General features: G+C 47.4%; 1 protein-coding gene across 5 annotated transcripts in view; it reads right to left on the bottom strand.

Annotated features, from left to right (window-relative positions):
* Window positions 1–19,037, bottom strand: part of utrn (utrophin) — a 395,823-nt gene that overhangs the window by 317,682 nt on the left and 59,104 nt on the right. For all 5 annotated transcript variants that reach the window (XM_033025073.1, XM_033025072.1, XM_033025074.1 and 2 more), the window contains 3 exons: window positions 11,847–11,924; window positions 3,828–3,920; window positions 2,988–3,160 (listed from right to left, as the gene is read on the bottom strand). In XM_033025073.1, the coding sequence (XP_032880964.1) occupies window positions 2,988–3,160; window positions 3,828–3,920; window positions 11,847–11,924 (344 nt within the window). The remainder of the gene's footprint in view (window positions 1–2,987; window positions 3,161–3,827; window positions 3,921–11,846; window positions 11,925–19,037) is intronic.

The raw sequence follows: 19,037 nt of genomic DNA, 5'->3' as shown, positions 1-19,037 counted from the left end.
CTTTATTCTAAGACTGTGGCCCCTGGTTCTGGACTCGCCCAACATTGGGAACATTTTTCCTGCATCTAGCTTGTCCAGTCCTTTTATAATTTTATATGTTTTTATAAGATTCCCCCTCATCCTTTTAAACTCCAGTGAGAACAAGTACCTTCACTCCTAGATCCCTCTGCTCTACACACTCCCCAGAGCTCTACCATTCGCTGTGTAGGTCCTGCCCATCAATAGACTTTCCTAAATGCAACACCTCACATTTCTCTGTAGTAAATTCCATCAACCATTCCTCAGCCCACCTGGCCAACCAATTAAGATCCTGCTGCAAGTTTTGACAACCATCTTCACTATCTGCAAAACCACACACTTTTGTATCATCTGCAAACTTGCTAATCTTGCCCTGTACGTTCTCATCCAAATCATTGATATAGATGACAAACAGTAACGAGTCCAGCACCAAACCCAGTGGTACACCACTCGTCGCAGGCTTCCAGTCTGAAAAGCAACCTTCCATTATTACACTTTCCTTTCTATTCAGCTATCTCTCCCTGGATCCCATGGGATCTAACCTTCCAGAGCAGCCCACCATGTGGAACCTAGTCAAATGCTTTGCTGAAGTCCATATAGACAGCTACAGCTCTGCCTTCATCAACCTTTTTGATCACGTCTTCAAAAAGCTCAATCAGATTCGTGAGACACGACCTACCCGTCCATGCTGAGTATCCCTAATCATCCCTTGTCCATCTAAGTGCACGTATATCCTATTCCTCACAATACTCAAGTTCCTCAGTCCATGGTAAAAATAGAGGAGAAATAGTCTTCTATTCTATAGAAATAGTCTAATCATAGAACTGAGACCTGCCCATCTTGTGTGGCTCCATGCAGAGTTGACCGTTTTTATTCCTGAAGGTCCCACTCTCTCTCTCTCTAATTGCCCTTGGCAGGAGTTCTGGGGATGTGTAGCTCATTTGGGAATCAACAATTGTTGCAAAAACAAACTTTTGCTTGGTGCCATGAACCAATCGAAACAAAATGCTTCTGATGGCCAAGCCAGTTCACATGACAGACCGTTCACTGTTGAGTAAAATTCTAGTTCAGCCACTGATCTGTTGTTGATTACAGCCAGTTAACACTGGGGCACTTCAGCTGACAAGAGTCTCATTCCTATCCAGTGACCATTGTGAGAAGTGACCAACACTCCCTCATCTTTACTACGGATGTGCAGTCACTCTACATCTCCATCCCCTCACAACGAAGGCCTTAAAGCCCTCCGTTTCTTCCTTGACCGCAGAACCAACCAATTTCCCTCTACTAACACTCCGCTTAGTGGAGTTGATCTTTCATTCTCAACAACTTCTCCTTCGTTTTCCGCTTCCTCCAAATCAAAGGCCATGGGTACTCGCATGGGCCCCAACTGCGCCTGCCTCTTTGTCGATGTGACCCATGCCGTGAGAGCTAGGAGGGATGAGAGCAACCAGCAAGAGCTAGCTGCACCGAATGGCCTCCTCCTGCACCTATTTTCTATGTTTCCAAGCTCCCAGCGAGCATGCAGAGAAGATTTATGAGGATTTGCCCAGGACCCGAAGCTATAGGGGGAGACTGGGCAGGTTAGGCTTTTATTCCTTGAGTACTAGAGGATGATTAGATCAAGAGGGAAATAGATAGGGTTGATTTACAGAGTCTTTTCCCTAGAGTAGGGGGCTCTAGAACCAGATGAGTTTAAGGGGATATGGGCTAAACGCGGACAGATGGAACTAATCTTGGCGGCATAAGCAAGATTGTCTGTGGGACCTGCTTCCATGGTGTTTAGGGCCTGTCCCCCCAGTATGCGATTGCATGCGTCTAGCGCGACCAAACGTGGTTGCTTGAGGCGTACGGCCTCGCGGGGCCTGTCCCAATTCGAACCACGGAGCCGTCTGGAGTTGTGCGGGGCTGGTCCTGACATCATACTTACCAATCAGCTGGGCAGGAGGCGGGCCGACTGAATTTGGAAGTCGCACGGCGTCGGGCGGGGATGTCATCACGCAACGGCACGCGCTAGGCGTACGCCGTCAAGACGCTGCGTACGACGTCAAGACAATGCACACGCCCGTCGAGACGCAGCGTACGGCTTCGAGAAGCTGCGCACGCCCGTCGAAGCGATGCGTACGCCCTCAATGCGGCTGCGAGCCGACAGGCAGTTGTCACGCGGGATTTTCGAACAGTCCAAGATTTTTGGAGCCCCGCGCGATGCCGGGACCAGCCCCGCACAGCTCCATGCGCCTCCACCGATCGAAGTGGGACCAGCCCCGCGAGGCCGTACGCCTCAAGCGACCACGTTTGGCGCTAGACGCATGCAATCGCATGCTGGTGGGACTGGCCCTTTAGGTTGCACGGCTCCACGACACAAAAACTTCATGAAGTTCCAAACAAAAAAACTAAATTTCTGAAAAATGAGTCTGTTGAATCTACTTTGAAACCCATTATGGCTTGACCAGGACTAGGTGAACAAAATGTTCACTGTGCTCAAATAGAAATGGCAATCAAACATTCAGACACTGAAAATATTTGTGTTCTGCTGAATATCTAAGCTGGCAACAAACCAGCTTCAGATTGACATTTAAAATACGCTGAAATAATTGTTCATCCAAGAATAACAGTAAGAAACATTTAGATATCTGAACATTCCTCAATTGTACTGCTGATGCACGTTAGATAAATCGGGTCATTCTCCCACCAGAAACACGTAATATTGCAAAATTAAAATGTTTCAAATTTGCTGCATTGTAGTTTTGGGATAGTGTAATTAAAGATCGACTAAATTTCACTTTGAAACATTTCTTGTTCAAGGTTGCTTGTCAGAATTCATTAGTATCTTTTTTTTTTTTTTTAAATTGATAGCAACTTTGCCAAGTCTTAAATGTCAAATATTTCAAGCAGTCAAATGGTGTCATGTCAACCAAAAATGCCCCGTTTCATACGACATCTTGCATGCAGAATTATTTACAGATACCTACTTGTGCCGATGAAGAATAGCATTGAAAGCAAGTCCATCGGCCCAACTTTTTGTAAAATTTAGGACATTGACTTGTTTGTAGGACTGAGTAGATTGACGAACCCAGCTCAGCAAAATCTTCTCACTGTTTGTCTGCTGCAGATCTGACATTATAGCTTTCATTATATCCTTGACCTGAATCAAATATTTTACAATTAGTTTGTTGAAACAATGTGCAAAGATGATTTGTCATAACTATTCACAATCTCTGGCCGAAGATATACAGGCAAGGAGCAAAATCAGCTTCGACGGCTAAACATTACATATATTTTCAAATCCCAGAGATGATCTCTCCATGGGTGGAACCTGCATTGATTCCCGAAACTCTTTACTCTGTTTGAGTTCAGTTTAGTTTATTGTCCCGTGTAACGAGGTACAGTGGAAAGCTTTTGTTGCGTGCTATCCAGTCAGCATGGTTACAATTGAGCCATTTACATTGTACAGATACATGATAAGGGAATAACGTTCAGTGCAAGGTAAAGCCAGCAAAGTCGGACCAAGGATAATCCGAGGGTCACCAATGAGCTAGTAGTTCAGGACTGCTCTCTAGTTGTGGAAGGATGATTCAGTTGCCTGGTAACAGCTGGGAAGAAACTGTCCCTGAATCTGGAGGTGTGCGTTTTCACACTTCTATGCCTTTTGCCCGAGGGGAGAAGAGGTGGTGGCCAGTGTGTGACTAGTCCTTGATTATGCTGCTGGCCTTGCCGAGGCAGCGCGAGGTATAAATGGAGTCAATGGAAGGGAGATTGGTTTGTGTGATAGTCTGGGCTGCCTCCACAATTCGCCACCATTTCTTGCTCACCTGCCAATGAAGAATGATGCTCCAAATAAGCCCAAGGGTTAGTTTACGGTTTCCATCTACAATATCAATGCCACCTATATTCACCAGCTCCACCTGGAAAAGGAGAAAAAAAGATCACAATGAAGTATAATGTAGATTTCAACCAGACATCCATCAAAACTGTCCAACTTATTTATGAGCCAGACTGACAATCCTAATTACTCCTGAAGGAAAGACATGCAGAGAAATAAGTTCCAACCTTCAGGCATCACAACCATGCTCTGAAAAATAAACCTATGGAGTCCAATACTAAAGCACCAAATTCCTGCAGCTTCCCAGAAGCAGTTGCAATAAAGAATCAGGGAAATGAACGAGTGTTAGGATAGGCACAGACTCTAACCTGAGATAGTAAAGGAAGAAGCTTCATAAAAATAAATCATTTTTATTTAGGTATTTAATTCTTGATTCGGGGAAAAGAGCACACTTTTAAGAACATTCTAATGATTATTATTATTATTGTATAAGTAGTAGAAACAAATGAATGCAGTTGATGGCATCAAAGCCACCCACCCAGTAACTGATGCTGTCCTTGCCTGGATGTCTACCCTTGATCTACAACTTTAAGCCATACGCAAGAAGAAGAAGAAGAAGAAGAAGTTGCTGGTAAATGCACAAAAGGGCAAAATGTGCTGGAGTAACTCAGCAGGTCAGGTAGCATCTCTAGCGAACATGGATCAGTGACGTTTCGGGGGTCAGGACCCTTCTTCAGACTCTTGGTCCAGAACTGGGCCTGGATTCCAGGTGAGGTGACAGCCCGTGCAAGCTGCCGGACAGAGGAGAGGTATGGATCGGGGGGGGGAGTCGATGGTCACAGCCCACAGGGGGCTGGAATGCAGGTACAGGTCGGTTGTGGTGGTGCCGGCGGCGGCAGGAGCAGCCGGGGTGGTGGCGCTGGTTACGGTTGCAGTATTGGCTGGGGCAGCGGTGATGGCGGCAGGCGCGGCGTGGGAAAGGCTGGGGCAGCGGTGGGCCAGACAGCATAGTTCGCGGCCGTGGCAGCAGCGCCAGCCAGCACAGAGCGCGTCCGGTTGAAGGGTCGACGTGAGCCGGGGTCGGCATATGTAGCCATCAGTTGATCAGTCCGTTATAACCAAAATTCATTATAAAGCATTCCATAAAAACGAGAGTTTACTGTTGATACATTTGGGTAGTCAGAGAGTGATCACTGATCAGGGATAGTCATCATGGGGTTGTACGTGGGACCTCATGTTTTACAAATTTTGAAGAACTGACCAAGAATGTTAACAAAAGCAAAGTTCTGGATCTGCTTTATAATGGATAAGATTCTGCATGAAACCTGCTTTGTTTGGAAGGTTAGATCACATCAGTGAGAACTAGCCGACTGGATACAGAATTAGCTTCATGGAAGGAAGCTGTAGGCAATGATGGAAGGTTGTTTTTCGGACTGGAGCCCGGAGACTAATAGTGTGCTTCAGGGACCGGTGTTGCGCCCATAGGTGTGTGTGTGTGTATTTTGTATGAACGATTTGAACGAGAATGCGCAAGGCAGGCTGAGTAAATTTACAATGGGTGGTATCACAGACAGAGAAGGTGGATAGCAAAATCTTGGTAAGCTGTGCGTGGACTGCGGAATAGCTAATGGAGCTTCATGCAGATGTGTGAGGTACATAAAACACAGAACAGTACAGCGCATGACCGGGAGCTGTGGCACTTTGGGAAGTCAAGTCACAGCAAGCCTTCAAGTGAATGGTAGGGACGTGGGGATCTTGTAGAGCAGAGGGTTGTAGGAAAGTGGTAGATAGGGTGGTAAAGGTGGCTTTTAATACGTCAGAGTACTGAGTATAGAAAATAAATATACAAAGTACTGGAGTAAATTAGCAGGTCAGGCAGCATCTTAGTTTAGAGAAACAGCACGTAAACAGGTAATATAACAGCATTTAAAATACACTGTAACGGTACATGGATAAGGAAGCTTTAGTGGGATAAGTGCCAAACACGGGTAATGGGGCACTAGCTTAAATGGGGCATCTTGGTTGGCATGGACTAGTTCAACTGAAAGGTCAGTTTTGGTACTGTACGATTCTGTACAGCTGTATGGTCGTGAGAGGTCTCCTATGGTCGTGAGAGGTCTCCAAAGAGTCATAGCGTCTTTCTGGTAGCTGCTGAATTTTCAACATATTGAAAATTTTGGCAAGCTATGACGAGTGCCGGCAGTCGCCTGTAAAGGTCGCGTAAGTGGGACAGGCCCTTAACCAAATGACTTTAATAAATTTCAAAATCAATGCACAACCAATGAAATAACTATCGAATTGATCAACCAGTGTGACAATTATGTTTTTTTTTAATGAAATACCGAGCTCATAATTCATTGCTCATTTCCTTTTCAGTTTGTAATTTGAAATCTTCATTGGTGTTGTAAGTAACTGATGCATTAAAATTATTTTGTTGGAAGGAACTGCAGATGCTGGTTTAAACCGAAGGTAAGATACAGCGGGTCAGACAGCATCTCTGGAGAAAAGGAATAGGCGATGTTTTGGCTCAAGACCCTTCTTCAGTCACACTGGATGACAATAGGTGCAGGAGTAGGCCATTCGGCCGTTCGAGCCAGCACCGCCATTCACTGTGATCATGGCTGATCATCCCCAATCAGTACCCCGTTCCTGCCTTCTCCCCATATCCCCTGACTCAGCTATTTTTAAGAGCCCTATCTAGCTCTCTCTTGAAAGCATCCAGAGAACCTGCCTTCACTGCCCTCTGAGGCAGAGAATTCCACACTCACCACTCTCTGTGAGAAAAAGTGTTTCCTCGTTTCCGTTCTAAATGGCTTACTCCTTATTCTTAAACTGTGGCCCCTGGTTCTGGACTCCCCCAACATCGGGAACATGTTTCCTACCTCTAGCGTGTCTAAACCCTTAACAATCTTATATGTTTCAATGAGATGCCCTCTCATCCATCTAAACTCCAGAGTGTACAAGCCCAGCTGCTCCATTCTCTCAGCGTATGACAGTCCCGCCACACGAGAAATTGAGGCTCTGATCAGGAAACAGACAATAGTTGCAGGAGTAGGCCATTCGGCACTTCGAGCCAACACCGCAATTCAATGTGATCATGGCTGATCATCCCCAATCAGTACCCCGTTCCAGCCTTCTCCCCATATCCCCTGAAACAGGAGGCATTAGCCACATAGTCAGCTTGGATCACGTATATCCCTGGAAGAGTTTCGGGGACTGAGGAGCATATCGAAGAAGTCAGAAGGGCTAAAATCAGGAGGGCAAAAAAAGGGGTCAAGGTTTAGCCCTGCCATATAAGATTAAGGAGAATTCAATTAAATGTTATGTACATTAAGGGGAAGAAGGTAACTAGAGGGGAAAATAGGGCTCCTCAAAAACTAAAGCTGATATGTCTGTTTGGAAGCGCAGGAGATGGGCAAGGTACTCAGAGTATTCTCCTCCTGTGGACATAAACACAAAGAATGGGGAACTTGGGAGAGTGCCTGACCATCTGCGGGAAGCTGGAGAAGAAATTGCAGGAGCCTTGGCTGAGATATGTGAATCATTATTACACACTGAGGAGGTGCCGTTTGGCGTGATCAACATACAATTATGTTGTTGAACTCACTTTGCCTTGCTATTTCATCACAACATTTTAAAGACTGACAGCTGACATGTTAAAGTTTACTCTGTCCTGGTCTTGGACTTTCATCGGTGTAATCAACCCAGGTGATTCTGGTCTCCGATGGTGCGCAAAACAGAACTCGGGAATCACCACAAGGGATAACCTGGAGTAGGTATATAAAATTGTGTGGGACATAGATAGCACAGACATAAAACAACATTTACCCCTGGTGGGGATGTCCAAGACAGGAAGGTATAGGTTTAACATGAGTGGTGCCAAGTGGTCTTTCACACTGGCTGCTTAGGGTCTGCAGTGTGCTGCCTGAATAGATGATGGAGATAAGAGACTCTCACAAATTTAAGCGGCATCCAGAGAAGTATTTGAATGCTAAAGCATATAAGACTATGAACCCGAGGTGAGTAAATGGACTAATGATGATAGGTAGAGGGGACAGCATGGACATGAAGGATAAACACAAAATGCTGGGGGTTTAGTTTAGAGATACAGCGCGGAAACAGGCCCTTTCGGCCCACCGGGACCGCGTCCACCAGCGATCCCCGCACATTAACACTATCCTACACCCACTAGGGACAACTCTTACATTTATTCCAAGCCAATTAACCTACAAACCTGTACATCTTTAGAGTGTGGGAGGAAACCGAAGATCTCGGAGAAAACGCAGGCAGGTCACGGGGAGAACGTGCAAACTCTGTACAGACAGCAATCGTAGTCAGGATTGAACCCGGGTCTCCTACATTCACTGTAAGGCAGCAACTCTACCGCTGCACCACCCGTGCCACCCTAACGAGAAGAAGGGTCTCGACACGAAACGTCATCCATTCCTTCTCTCCAGAGATGCTACCTGCCCCGCTGAGTTACTCCAGCATTTTGTGTCAATCTTTGGTTTAAACCAGCATCTGCAGTTCCTTCCTGTACATGAAGGGCTTGTTTCTACGCTGTATGACTCTTAAGTTTAAATCACTTTCTACTCATTTAAATCATATACCCCAAATCATTGACATGAATCAATGTTGGTGTCTTAATTTACAATTGATTCAATAAATTATCCAAGCAGCTCCATTTTTTAAAATCTTTAGAGCCCACCATTGGATCAAGGTAGAAGCGTTCACGTCGCGATCCCTGTCAAGTAATATCACCAAATTACTTGCAAATTCTACCAAACACTTTGAAGCCAAGCCGAAAGACAAATGATGTCCAGAAGCCCAACAAATGGCAGTAGCCCATCAGCCCGGAACAGGAAGAGAGGCCAACACCCGCCCCCAAGGCCGGCTTTGACCATCATATCTCTAAATGTTGAAGGACTGTCTGCAACTAAAGAAGAACTTGTTGCCCAACTCTGCAGAGAGCATCAGTGTGATATTCTCTGCCTCCAAGAAACTCACCGCGGACCCAAACATCCCCGCCCTCGAGTGGAAGGCATGACCACCCTCATTGAAAGACCACATGAGAAACATGGAAGCGTCATGCTTGCAAAAATCGGGACAACCATCGAATCAACATCAAAGAGCGATGAAAACAACATTGAGGTCCTAACCGCTGAGCTCAGAGGAATTACCATCACCTCCGTCTACAAGCCACCTCCCACACCTTTCCTGATGCCAGAAATACCATCATCTGGGAAACCAAGGATAGTGATTGGAGACTTCAACAGCCACAGCTCACAATGGGGTTACGCCGGAAACAACGCTGATGGAGATGCAGTGGAAGCATGGGCCGAAACCAACCAGCTCTACCTGATCCATGATGCCAAACAACCAAAGTCCTTTAATAGCGGGCGATGGAAAGCCGGCTACAACCCTGATATCGCGTTTGTCAGCCATAGCATCTCTGGATTGGGCAAGAAGCTGGTACTGAAGCCACTGCCAAAAACCCAACACCGCCCCATTGGCCTTACAGTCAATTCTGCAGTCACCCCAGCCACAGTTCCTTTCCAGAGAAGATTCAACTTTGGGAAAGCGAACTGGCCTGGTTTCCAAGAAGATCTTGAAGGGAAGATCGCCCACCTTCCAGCGGACCCCAAAAACTATCAAATCTTCACCAAGTTAGTGCACCAGGCAGCCCGGAAGAACATCCCGAGAGGCTGCCGCACCCAATACATCCCCGGCCTTGACACTCCAAGCAGCAAACTATATGAGCAATACCAACAGCTCTACGAATCTGACCCCTTTGCTGAAAGCACCATGGAAGTAGGTGAGAGACTCATGACCTCCCTATCAGAATGCCGCCAGCAGAAATGGCAAACTCTACTGGAGACAACTGATATGGCAAAAAACAGCAAAAAGGCCTGAGCCTCATCCGAAAAATCAGCAATGACCCATCAACACCAACACATCAACAGTATACCACCACGGCCAACCAAGTTGCGCATCAGTTGCTGCTCAACGGGAAATCCACCACCAAACAGCCAAGACCAAAGGCAGACCGACTTCAGCACTCCCAAAACACCGGACTGACTGAGCCGTTCTCCCTTGAAGAGCTCAATATCAGCATCAAAGCCCTCAAGACTGGCAAAGCCATCAGCCTGGACAATATTTTCACAGAGGAGATCAAGCAGTTTGGACCTCTGACACGGAAGTGGGTCCTTGAGCTGATGAACAACTGCATGCTGACAAGAAACATCCCAAAGATCTGGAGGAAAACCAAAATCATCGCTCTTCTAAAACCCGGTAAAGATCCAGCATATGCAAAGAGCTTCCGCCCAATCTCCCTGCTATGCCACCCGTACAAGCTGTTTGAGCGCCTGATCCTCAACAGGTTTGCCCCAGTCACTGAACCAGCCATCATCCCTCAACAAGCTGGATTCCGACCTGGCAAATCCACAACAAGTCAACTTCTGAATCTCACACAGCACATTGAAGACGGGTTCCAGAAAGGACTGGTGACAGGAGCCGTCTTTGTTGATCTGTCTGCCGCGTATGACACTGTGAACCACCGCCTCCTCCTAAAAAAGATCTTGGAGAATTCCAAAGACCTGGCACTCACGGACCTCATCGGTGCCCTCCTGAAAGATAGGCGCTTCTATGTTGTCCTTAACAACAAGCAAAGTCGCTGGTGACGACAACGGAATGGCTTGCCTCAAGGTAGTGTGCTGGCTCCACTACTATATAACATCTACACCAATGACCAGCCAATGGACCAGAACACTGAGCGGTTCATCTACGCCGACGACCTCTGTGTAACATCCCAAGAGAGTACGTTTGAAGCTGTAGAAGCGAATCTCACCTCAGCCCTAGATGAGCTACACCTCTACTACGAGCGCAACCACCTACACGCAAACCCTGCGAAGACCCAAGCCTGCTCGTTCCATCTCAGGAACCGGGAAGCAAACAGACCCCTTAACATCACATGGTCTGGAACACCTCTTGAGCACTGCACCAACCCTGCCTACCTCGGTGTAACACTGGATCGCACTCTCTCCTATAAGGAACACGTCAAAAACACCAAACTGAAAGTTAACTCCCGAAATAACATCCTCCGGAAGCTGACCAACTCCAAATGGGGAGCCACAGCACACACATTAAGATCTACTGCTCTGGCCCTGTGCTACTCCTCTGCGGAGTATGCGTGTCCTGTTTGGGAGAGATCATCCCATGCCAAGAAATTAGACCCAGCGTTGAATAACACCTGCCACTCAATCACTGGCTGCTTGAAGCCTACCAACATAAACAACCTGCACCTCCTCGCTGGCATTGCCCCTGCTGATGTGAGACGGGAAGTCGCCAGCCGAGTAGAGATGACCAAGGCCACCAGTGATGAACGCCACCTCCTCTACGGACGTGTACCCCCGGCCCAACGGCTGAAGTCCAGGAGAAGCTTTCTCAGCCATGTCCAGCCCCTAATAACATCACGGGAAGAAACCAGACTCCAACTATGGACAAAAAGGCTTGAGGACGACCCCCCTCCTACTGACATCTGAAGCCCTCCCTCCGGGCTCAGAAGCACCATGGGTCCAGTGGAAGACGCTCAACCGCCTGAGAACAGGAACAGGGCGATCAAAAGCTGCCATGGCCAGATGGGGCTATGAAACTGGCCAAACCACCTGTGAATGTGGAGAAGAGGACCATACAATGCAGCACTGCCTTGTCTGCCCCCTACTACCCAACCAGTGCAGCTCAAAGGATCTTGCAGTGTTCAACAAAAACGCAAAGGACTGTGTAAAGGAATGGGAAACTGTCATATAGTCAACCAGCTTCAAAGACACAAAAAGAAGAAGACCATTGGCAAAGACATCAAATAAGAAACAAAACAACTCCGTGGCTTGGGCTTCAAGCTCTGGATCATCAATTTAGACAGCTCTAGATACAACATATAACAATTGCATGCAACGCAATGCGCCCCCATTTGAATTAATTCGAGGATGAATTCTTCAAAGCAATAACTCACATTATTCTGCTGCAGAACATGCAGAACTCTGTTGACATTGTTGAGGGCATGTACTCTGGTCGTACCACGTTCTTTGGTCTGTTGGAAGATCAGAAAGATAATTAAAATAGAGCTAATGAAGCAATTAACAATCAGAAACTGGATTACCTTCATAAATAGGTGCTAAAAAAATATTCCTAATGAGCCTCTATTGTATGGGAAATGATAATGACACTCGGAGGGGGCGCTGCTCTGGCAGCAGCCATGTCATGCAGCTCGTCAGTTTTTCAACCTTTTTATTTTTATTTTTTAGTATGTGTTAAAGTCTGTATTTAATGTTTCTTTGTGTGTTTTGTGTGGGGGGTGGTGTGGGGGGGTAAGGGGGAACCGCTTCGGTCGCCTCCTCCACGGAGAGGCGAGTTTTTCCAGGTCGCCTCCCCCGTGGCCTAACATCAAGGATCGACGCGGCCTTTCCCGGAGACGCGCCCGGGGCTTCAGCGGCGGGCGCAGCGTGGACTCTCGGCGTGGAGTGGGTGAGCCCTCGCTGGGGCTTGCTGGAGGGGAGCGCTCCGTTTCGCTGGCCCGGGGCAGCCGGCAGCCTGAAGTCGCAGCCTGAAGTCGCGGTCTGCAGAGCTCCAGCTGGTGCGGCGTCTACAGCCCGGGATCTCACGTTGGGGACCCGGGGGAAGAAGAAGCCATCACTGCCGGCCCGCGGCCGACTTCTACCGCGGGGCCGGCATGGACTTACCATCTCCCCTGGAGGGGAGCTTCGACCGCCGGCCCTGCAGTCTACGGTGCTTCTGGCTGCGGCGGGGACTTAAATCTTGACCGCCGGTCTGCGGCCTACAACAACTTAAAGCCGCGGTCTCTGGTGAGGAAGAGCCGATCCTGGACTGACTCTGGACTCTGGTCCTGACCACGGGGGGGAAATGGAGGAGGACTGGCCAAATTTTGTGCCTTCCACCACAGTGATGAATGCTGTGGTGGATGTTTGTGTTACAGTTTTATTGTGGTTGTGTGTTCTTTATTATTGTATCGCTGCAGACAACCCAAATTTCCACCAGCCTGGCTGTGTGGCAATAAATTATATCTAATCTAATCTAATCTAATAAACATAGATATAACTGTTGAAATGTGCAAACTGCAACCATGCAAGTCACTTAATATTCTTCCAATGCAATCAAATTCAGCATAGAATACCCTCAAATTCATCTAGGCCTAACTTCCACCCTACCCTATCTCTGATACTTTTGCTCCATCACAAGGACATCAACTGATGTCTACTACAAACCTACCAACTCCCACAATTATCAAGACTACACCTCATTCCACCCTGCCCTCGCAAAGATGCTATCCCCTACTCTCAATTCTTTCGTATCTGCTGCATCTGCTCCCAAGGTGAGGCTTTCCATTCTTGGACATCTGAGCTGTCCCCTTTCTTCAGTAAACGTGGCTCCCATTCACTGTCAGAGATGGATACCTCACCCACATCTCCTGTGTCCCGTAGTTCCTGTACATTGGCAAAACCAAGCCTAGAATCGGCAACCATTTCACCAAATACTTGCGCTCAGTCGGTCAAGGCCTACCGGATCTCCTGATAGCTAATTATTTTAAGTCCCCTTCCGATTCAGACCTTTCAGTCTTGGGCCTCCTCCATTGCCAGAGGGTGGCCACATGCAAACTGAGGAACAGTCTGAAGGGTCTCGACCCGAAACGTCACCCATTCCTTCTCTCCAGAGATGCTGCCTGTCCCGCTGAGTTTCTCCAGCTTTTTGTGTCTATGAACAGTACCTCAAGTTCTGCTTAGATAGCTTATAACCCAATGGTATGAACACCGAATTCTCTAATTTTAGATAACCACTAACAACCCACTCCTTCCCTCCCCTCTCCCCCACACACCCGTCTCCCCCAGCTGGACTCTCACTTATTTCTCCCCTCACATTCCTTCCTCTGGCTTTACATTTCGCCACTCTTCTATCCTTTTGTCTCACACCTTCTGTTCAGGGGCAGAAATCCACGGGGGGGCCAGGCGGGGGCACCTGTTTTGAGAGGTGGGGGACGATACCCCCCATTTTTTGTAATCCGGATTTTAAAACTCGGTGAAATCTCCGCTTTCCATGAGATGGTGGCGGTGGGACTGTTGATCGAGGGCGCCGATTGGACGAGAGAGACAACCGTCAGCAGGCAATAGGGGCGGGACATGATGATTCAGAGCGATCATTGGAGGAGGGAGGAGTTGGTCAGAGGCGGAAGTAGGGGGGTTGGACTGAGGATAGAGCGCGGTGATTGGAGGAGGGAGACGTGGCACAGACCTGCGCCTCATCCGCAGCCAGGATCGATCCCGGCTCTCCGGCGCTGTCCCGTCCCCACCCAAGTGCCCCCCCCCACGGGTGGCCAGAGAGGTCGGGAGTCAGACGGAGCTGTGCCACCAGGCCCACAGCCAGCGCAGAGAAGCAGCGCTAAACCCAGCTCAATTCTGCCTGTCCCGCCAGGTTAACCTACAGCCCTGCCTGAATTTGCGGGAAATATGGCCCAGGTTTACAGTCAGCGCGGAGAAGCAGCGCTGGTATCCCGTCAGTCCAGGAAGGGCTGTAGGTTAACTCGGCTAGACAGGCAGAGTTGAGCTGCATTTAGCGCTGGATTGAGCCTCCGAAGCCTCGTGTGTGTGTGTGTGTGTGTGTGTGTGTGTGTGTGTGTGTGTGAGTGTGCGCATGCGCGCGCGGCCACCAAGAAATTCTGTACCCCCATATTTTGATAGTGATTTCCGTGCCCGCTTCTGTTTATCATCTCTGGCCTTTGTCCAACCGTCTGCCTGTATTACATGCCACATTTTGCCCTGCTCCTCCTCTCTTCCAGCTTTCTTTCACCCCCTCACCCGCCCCCCCAAAAATCAGTCTGAGCAAGGGTCCGACACAAAACATATAGAAACATATAAAATTATAAAAGGACTGGACAAGCTAGATGCAGGAAAAATGTTCCCAATGTTGGACGTGTCCAGAACCAGGGGCCACCGTCTTAGAATAAAGGGGAGGACATTTAAGGTGTGAACATTTTTTTTCACCCAGAGAGTTGTGAATTTGCGGAATTCCCTGCCACAGAGGACAGTGGAGGCCAAGTCACTGGATGGATTTAAGACAGAGTTAGATAGAGCTCTAGGGGCTAGTGGAATCAAGGGGTATGAGGAGAAGGCAGGCAAGGGTTATTGATTGGGGACGATCAGCCATGATCACAATGAATGGCGGTGCTGGCTCAAAGGGCCGAATGGCCTCCTCCTGCACCTATTTTCTATGTTTCTTTGTCACCTACTTGGGTGGCATAGTGGCGCTGCTGTACTGTGCCAGAGACCCAGGTTTGATCCTGACTATGGGTGCTGTCTGTACGGAGTTTGCACGTTCTTCCTGTGACTGCATGAGATTACTCCAGCTGCACCAGTTTCCTCCCACACTCCAAGAACGTTCAGGTTTGTAATTGGCTTCTGGAAGTTGGCCCTGGTGTGTAGGCTAGGGCTCGTGTACAGGGTGATTGCTGGACGGTGCGGACTCGTGAGCCGAAGGGCCTGTTTCCACACTGTATCTCTAAAGTCTAAAGTCTATTCATGCCCTCCAGGGATGCTGCCTCACTTGCTGCCTACTCCAACACGGTGTCCTTTCTTCCAGCAGAAAGTAATCCCAACTTGGAAAATATAGCCAGTGATGTTTCCATGGCTTTGCATTGAAAATCTGCTCCCCTCTCCAGAAAATGCATAGATTTTCAAGTGATGAGGATGTTGCCAGGACTTGAGGGCGTGAGCTTTAAGGAGAGGTTGAGCAGGCTAGGACCTTGCAATGCAGGAGGCTGAGGGGTAATCTTGTAGAGGTGTATAAAATCATGAGGGGGATTGATATCTTTCACATGTATTTCCTGGAGGTACTGCCATGTATTAGAACATAGAACACTACAGCACAGCAACGGGCTCTTCGGCCCATAATGTTTGTACCGAACATGATACCATGTTAAACAGATCTCATCTGCCTGTCATGATCCATATCCCTCTATTGCCTGTACATTCATGTGACTCAAAAAGGCTCTAAAACACCACTATCGTATCTGCCTTCCCACGATCACCCCTGGCAATGCGCTCCAGGCCCCCACCACTCTCTGTGTAAAAACTCGTCCTGCACAACTCCAATCAACTCCCCCCCACTCACTTTATAGCTATGCCCTCTAGTCTTGGACATTTCTACTAATGGGGAAAAGGCTCTCTGCCTGTCTAATCTATCTCTGCCTCTGATCATTTTATATACGTCTATCAAGTCTCCCCTCAACCTCTGACGTTCCAGAGAAAACAATCCAAGTCCATGCAACTTCTCCCCGTAGCGGAAACCCTGTAATCCAGGCAGCATTTAGGTGAGCCCCCCTCTCCAAAGCCTCCACATCTTTCCTGTAATAGGGCGACCAGAAATGCACACGACACTCCAAAATACGGGTCTAATCAAAGTCCAAGAAAACTGCATCATGACTTCCTGACTTGTATTCAAAACCCCGAGCAATAATGGCAAGCAGACCATACGCTCTCTTAACCACCCTACTATCTTCTGGTGTTGCCACCTTCACTGAGGTATGAACCTGGGCTCCAAGATCCCTCGGCACATCAATGCTGTTAAGCATCTTGCCATTAACTTGCATTCAACCCCCCCAAAGTGCAACTCCTCACACTTACTCGGGTTAAACTTCATCTACCATTTCTCCACCCTTATTTGCAGGTGATCTAAATCCCGCTGTATTGGCTGATAGCATTCCACACCGTCTGCAACCCCTCCAAATTTGGCGTCAACAGCAAACTGACTCACCAACATTTTCATCCAAGGTAGACAAAAATGCTGGAGAAGCTCAGCGGGTGAGGCAGCATCTATGGAGCGAAGGAATGGGTGACATTTCGGGTCGAGGCCCTTCTTCAGTCTCGTCCAGAAACGTCATCCATTCCTTCGCTCCACAGATGCTGCCTCACCCGCTGAGCTTCTCCAGCATTTCTGTCTACCTTCGATTGTTCCAGCATCTGCAGTTCCTTCTTCAACATTTTCATCTAGGTCATTCATACATATCACAAACAGGCAGAGGTCCCAACAGAATTCCCCGCAGAACTCCACTGGTCACACACCTCCAGCCAGAATATCAATCCTCTGTCTTTTATGAATAAACTGGGACTGAATCAATACGACCGTCATCAACAATTCCGCACATCTTAATCTTCGGGATCACCCTACCATGTGGGACCTTATTAAAAGCCTTGCTAAAATCCATATATACAACATCCACTGCCCGACCTTCACTCATCTCCTTCGAAACATCCTCAAAAGACTCAATCAAGTTTGTGTTAAAATGACCTGCAGCATACAAACCCATGCTGGCTAGTCCTAATTAGCCCATTCTCTTACAAATGTGAGTAGATCCTATCTTGAAGAATTCTCTCCAACAGTTTCCCTATCATTGACGCAAGGTTCACCGACCTATAGTTCTCTCTACTTCCCTTCTTAAACAAAGAAACATTGGCCACATTCCAGTCCTCCAGGATCTCGCCTGTGGCTGGAGAAGAAACAAAACACAAAGCCCCGCAGTCTCCTCTCTTGCCTCCCTCAATAGCCTGGGACACATCCCATCAGGCCCTGGGGACCTAATATTCTTCAAGAGCCTAAGCACCACCACTTTCTCCATTTTAAACTGTCCTAGCATATTTGAATTCTCCACATTGATCTCACTGTCCTCCAGGTCCTTCTCCTCGGTGAATACACTTCCATCTACAAGTCACGCTGCCACGGGAGGGCCATCAGCATAATCAAGAACCAGTCTCACCCCCAGTCACTCGCTCTTCTCCCATCGCCCATCAGGCAAGATGTACTGAAGTTAGAAAAAGCCTACTTCCAGATTCAGGGACAGTTTCTTCTCAGCTGTTATCAGACAACTGAACCGTCCTCTCACCAGCTACAGTACAGTCCTGACCTCCAATCTACCGCATTGGAGACCTTTGAGCACTCTTTGGAGTCAGAGTCTAAAGGATGTTTAACAGACTTTATCTTGCACTAAATGCTATTCCCTTTATCCTGTATCTGTGCACTGTGGACAGCTTGATTGTAACCATGTACAGTCTTTCATTGACTGGTTAGCACACAACAAAAAGCTATTCACTGTACCTCAGTACACTTCACAATAATAAATTAAACTAAACTACAGAAGTTTAGTACCTCACCTACATGCTTCAAGCATAGATTTTCTCCTTTATTCTTGAGAGGCCCCACCTTCTCCCTGGTCAAACAGCGAACCAATTCCCATTTCAGTAAATGTCTGCATTATATTGGCCCATGCATGAGAATCAACCATGTTTTTGCCACATAGAGTTCAATTTTAAAGTCTTAGAGTGATACAGTGTGGAAAGAGGCCCTTCGGCCCAACTTGCCCACACTGGCCAACATGTCCCATCTACACTAGTCCCACCTGCCTGTGTTTGGTCCATATCCCTCCAAACTTGTCCGATCCATGAAACCTGTCTAACTGTTTCTTAAACGTTGGAATAGACCCAGCCTCAACTACCTCCTCTGGCAGCTTGTTCCGTATACCCACCACCCTTTGTGTGGAAAAAGTTATCCTTCAGATTCCTATTAAATCTTTTCCTCTTCACTTTGAACCTATGTCCTCTGGTCCTCGATTCACCTACTCTGGGCAAGAGATTCTGTGCATATCTACCCGATCTATTCCTCTCATGATTTTATACATCTCTATAAGATCATTGATCAGGCAATTTTGTCAATTGTTTTATTATTTCTTGAAGCTTATTATCTGTTCCTAATGGTTAAAACCCACAATGTTCATTTCTCATTTCTAACACAAGATGGGAGAGATGTGCACATTTGGTGAATTGTGAGCCCGGTGAATTAGATTATCATTACTGCTGCCACAAAATGACTTTGAAACAGATGCAGAAAAAATTAAACTCCTCAGCAGAAAAAACATTTTAAACCTAAAAACATTCTTCTTCAGCTTAAACATTCTCATCCCTTTCAACTTTAATCTCAGCAGTTAAAATAACTGCCAAACAAAGCTGGAAAAAAATTCTGCTGTCTCCATAATTCCCTTAGAGATTCTAATCTGAAAAACTAGATTGTCTCTATTAAAAACTTTCTAAAGCAGAAGGTATTAGCGTATAAAGCCCTGCAGCCTGATCAAAGAATAACATTGAGC

Source organism: Amblyraja radiata, chromosome 8, assembly GCF_010909765.2.
Source record: "Amblyraja radiata isolate CabotCenter1 chromosome 8, sAmbRad1.1.pri, whole genome shotgun sequence".
NCBI classification, from domain to species: domain Eukaryota; kingdom Metazoa; phylum Chordata; class Chondrichthyes; order Rajiformes; family Rajidae; genus Amblyraja; species Amblyraja radiata.
Note: the sequence above shows the minus strand (reverse complement) of the source record. Positions and strands in the feature narration are given on the sequence as shown.